This window comes from Borostomias antarcticus, assembly GCF_949987555.1.
Source record: "Borostomias antarcticus genome assembly, chromosome: 9".
NCBI lineage: Eukaryota > Metazoa > Chordata > Actinopteri > Stomiiformes > Stomiidae > Borostomias > Borostomias antarcticus.
This window is the reverse complement of record NC_140242.1, coordinates 22,673,509-22,676,741: the sequence shown is the minus strand read 5'-3', so window position 1 is coordinate 22,676,741 and position 3,233 is coordinate 22,673,509. Positions and strand designations below refer to the sequence as shown.

At 42.2% G+C, this 3,233-nt stretch overlaps 1 protein-coding gene across 1 annotated transcript in view; it reads left to right on the top strand.

The window, feature by feature from the left end:
• The window catches only part of anos1 (anosmin 1), a gene marked incomplete at both ends in the record, with an annotated part of 42,908 nt that overhangs the window by 20,754 nt on the left and 18,921 nt on the right, over positions 1-3,233 (top strand). The window contains one exon of the mRNA XM_084442907.1: positions 174-396. Coding sequence (XP_084299033.1) covers positions 174-396 — 223 coding nt within the window. The remainder of the gene's footprint in view (positions 1-173; positions 397-3,233) is intronic.

The following is a 3,233-nucleotide window of genomic DNA, read 5'->3' as shown; positions in this document are numbered from 1 at the left end:
CTCACCACTCAAATGAGTCATAAGCTGAAATGTAAACAGGACAATCCCTGTTAGCTCACTGACCTGCCTGTTCAAAGCCTGGCAGCCTCAAAGTTAAAAGTGAACTGACATATTTTTCCCCTCTCCTCCTCCTCCTCCTCCTCCTCCTCCTCCTCCCCTCCTCCAAATTCTAGCCCCTCTTTCCCAAGAAGCACTACGAGTGTCTGACGAGCTGCGAGTTCCTGAAGTCGGTGGAGGGCTTGAAGCAGGGCGACTGCCCGGCGCCGGAGAAGGCCAGCGGCTTCGCTGCGGCGTGCGTGGAGAGCTGTGAGGAGGATGGAGAGTGTTCCACCGTTAAGAAGTGCTGCTCCAACGGCTGTGGACACACGTGCCAGCAGCCCAAGAACCTCTACAAAGGTACAGGACTAACAGGCCAGCCAGCTAGGTCTAGCGTCTAGCAAAATTCACAGTCAACAGATGAGACTACAGGCCAGCCAGCTACTGTAGCTAGCTAGATTCACAGTCAACAGATAAGGCCTGGGTTACACAGCGTTGTTCCCCCCCGTTTAGGGGACTTTGGGTTCCCGTTTGCACCTCGCAGTTACACGAACACGGCGTTAGCATTGTGAAAACCTGTGAAGTTTAGAGAAAGCTGAGAGGGGGGTTTTCGTTTTCATTTTCCTGGATTCCGCCCTCGTGTAAACAGGCGAAGGCGATCTCGTTTTGATAACGATGAAGCACATTTGGTGACTGGTGACTGATCTGCTTCCATAGATAGTATAGGAGTGTATTTTGAGCAGGATGCTGACAAAAAAAAGTCTTAAAATCCATCCTAATCTCTAAAATGCATGGTTGCGCAGCATTGTAAAATGTAGGCCTATCTTTATTTCATTGTGTCATATTCTATTCGATTAGATTATGTTCTGCGATCCTAATCTGTTCTAGGTTATTCGTTAATGCATTATATTACATTGCATTACAGTCATTTAGCTGATATAGCTTTTATCCAAAGCGACTTATAATAATGGCATTTAACGTAGGAAAAGCCAATGTACTACTACTTGCCAGAACTCACAAGTGCATCTCCTTTCTAAAACAAGGGACTAAGAGCATAATCTAGTGCTGGAGGCAACGTGCAAGAATAGCAATCTAAAATACAATAGGTGCTTAAGAGCAGAGCATAGTGGTCGGGAGGGGGTATAGGAGTTGACCATGGCCTGGAGGTAGGATAATAGTTAAAACACAATCTCCAAAGACACAGCAGCAGCATTATATAATTTAGACAAAGTGCAATCTCCAAACGTAAGAAGACTTTGAAAAGCTTTGTAAAAGTCTGACATCCTCTCATACAGTATCTAGACGTGGAGTTTTTAGTCACAGACTATATGATTTTGCAAAGACTGGGATCATGTAGGTCATTGGCATTAAGATTAAAATTTCAGATAATATTAAACATGTTTAATTTTACAGGAACTTCAAGAGAAAAAGACTGATTTAAGACTCGGATGGCCAGCTCAAACGGGGAGCGCAATCAGACTCTTGCAAAACTCATAATTTTATTCAGACATTGGAAAGTGCATTTATTTAAATAATTTTGATGGATGTACACAATTAGAGGCTATTATGGAATATGATCCAGGGTAGACCAACTTAAGGTCTAGTGGAAGTGAGTTAAGTGGAAGTGTCTGGTCTAGCAGGACTACATCAAAAGAAACAGCAACAACAATAATAATCATAATAATCATAATAATAATAATAATTAAACTTATGCTGAATAACGAATTAGGCCTACTAGTTAATTACTAACTAAGGAATAGGATGAATCTAATTTGGAAATGTAGGCCTAAGAACAGGCTGACCAAGATTTCCTTTTGTTGAAGACAGGCAGCCCTAAATAAATGCGTTCGAAACAAATTATTTTCATAGATGACTGTCAGGCTCAGTGTTGTGAATGGTGTTGCGATAAGCATTTCCATGTGACTTTCATAACTTCTGGCAACACTGATACAACGTTACGTGTAACCTGGAGTTCATTCTCGTCCTCATTGTCATTCTCGTTCCTGTGTTGATGTTGTGTACCCTAGGCTCTAAGACTACAGCCCAGCCAGTTACTGTAGCTAGCCTCTTGTAGGATTCACAATCAACAGCAGCCTTCATCATTTTATGTTATTACTGTACATACTGCTCCTTTTTTTCACTGCTCTGCTGTAAATAATATGCTGTAGCAGTACTTGCCGTTTTTTTTTGATGAGTGTACATTCCAGTTTTCCATGTGGTAGTGGACCATAAATAACATGTTACGCCTATGAATCCTTTATTTCAAGTATTTCTCAAGAGTATCTCTCGCCCCACCGCCTGCAGTCAGCCAGTAATACCCGCAAATTCATTTTGAACCGTTTATTAAATGAAAACAGCAATTTTGTTGTCTTGGTGCAGCGCTCTGTAAAAGGCAAGGGGGGGGGGGTCCCTATGGGAAGCATAATTTACACAACAACAATAATAAGGCAGGGAGCCTACAGTATAAGTAACAACCTTCCCTGGCAGACAGAGCAATCAATAGGGCAAGCGATGCAGCAATATAGCAACAACAGTACAACCAGTACAACATGGCTCGACCAGTACAACACACAATGACCAGTACAAAACAGTATGACCAGTACAAAACAGTATGACCTGTACAACACAGTATGACCAGGTACACAGCATGTTATTATGCATCCATTATTGTAGGTACACAGCATGTTATTATGCATCCATTATTGTAGGTACACAGCATGTTATTATACATCTATTACTGTAGGCACACAACATGTTATCATACATTCATTACTGTAAGTACACAGCATGTTATTATACATCCATTATTGTAGGTACACAGCATGTTATTATAGATCTATTACTGTAGGTACACAGCATGTTATCAGACATCTATTACTGTAGGTACAGAGCATGTTATCATGTTATTATGCATCTATTACTGTAGGTGTGTAGAATAGGTCCAAACCAACGTGAGGATTTCACAGCCTCAGATGCTCTCAGAGGCCTCTGCTCCAGTAAAGCTGTTTAATGGCGCGGCCTGACGAGCTGCAATGTTCTCCGAGCTGTCTTTCATTGTGTGTGAACACTGACTCCCTCAGTACTGAGAGATGGGAGTGAGAGCTGCTGTACTGAACTGTGTGTTCTGTGGCTGGCAGCCTTGGGCCGTAACAAACAAGCACAAGAAGAACTGGGTTAACATGAAGAGGATGGGAGGC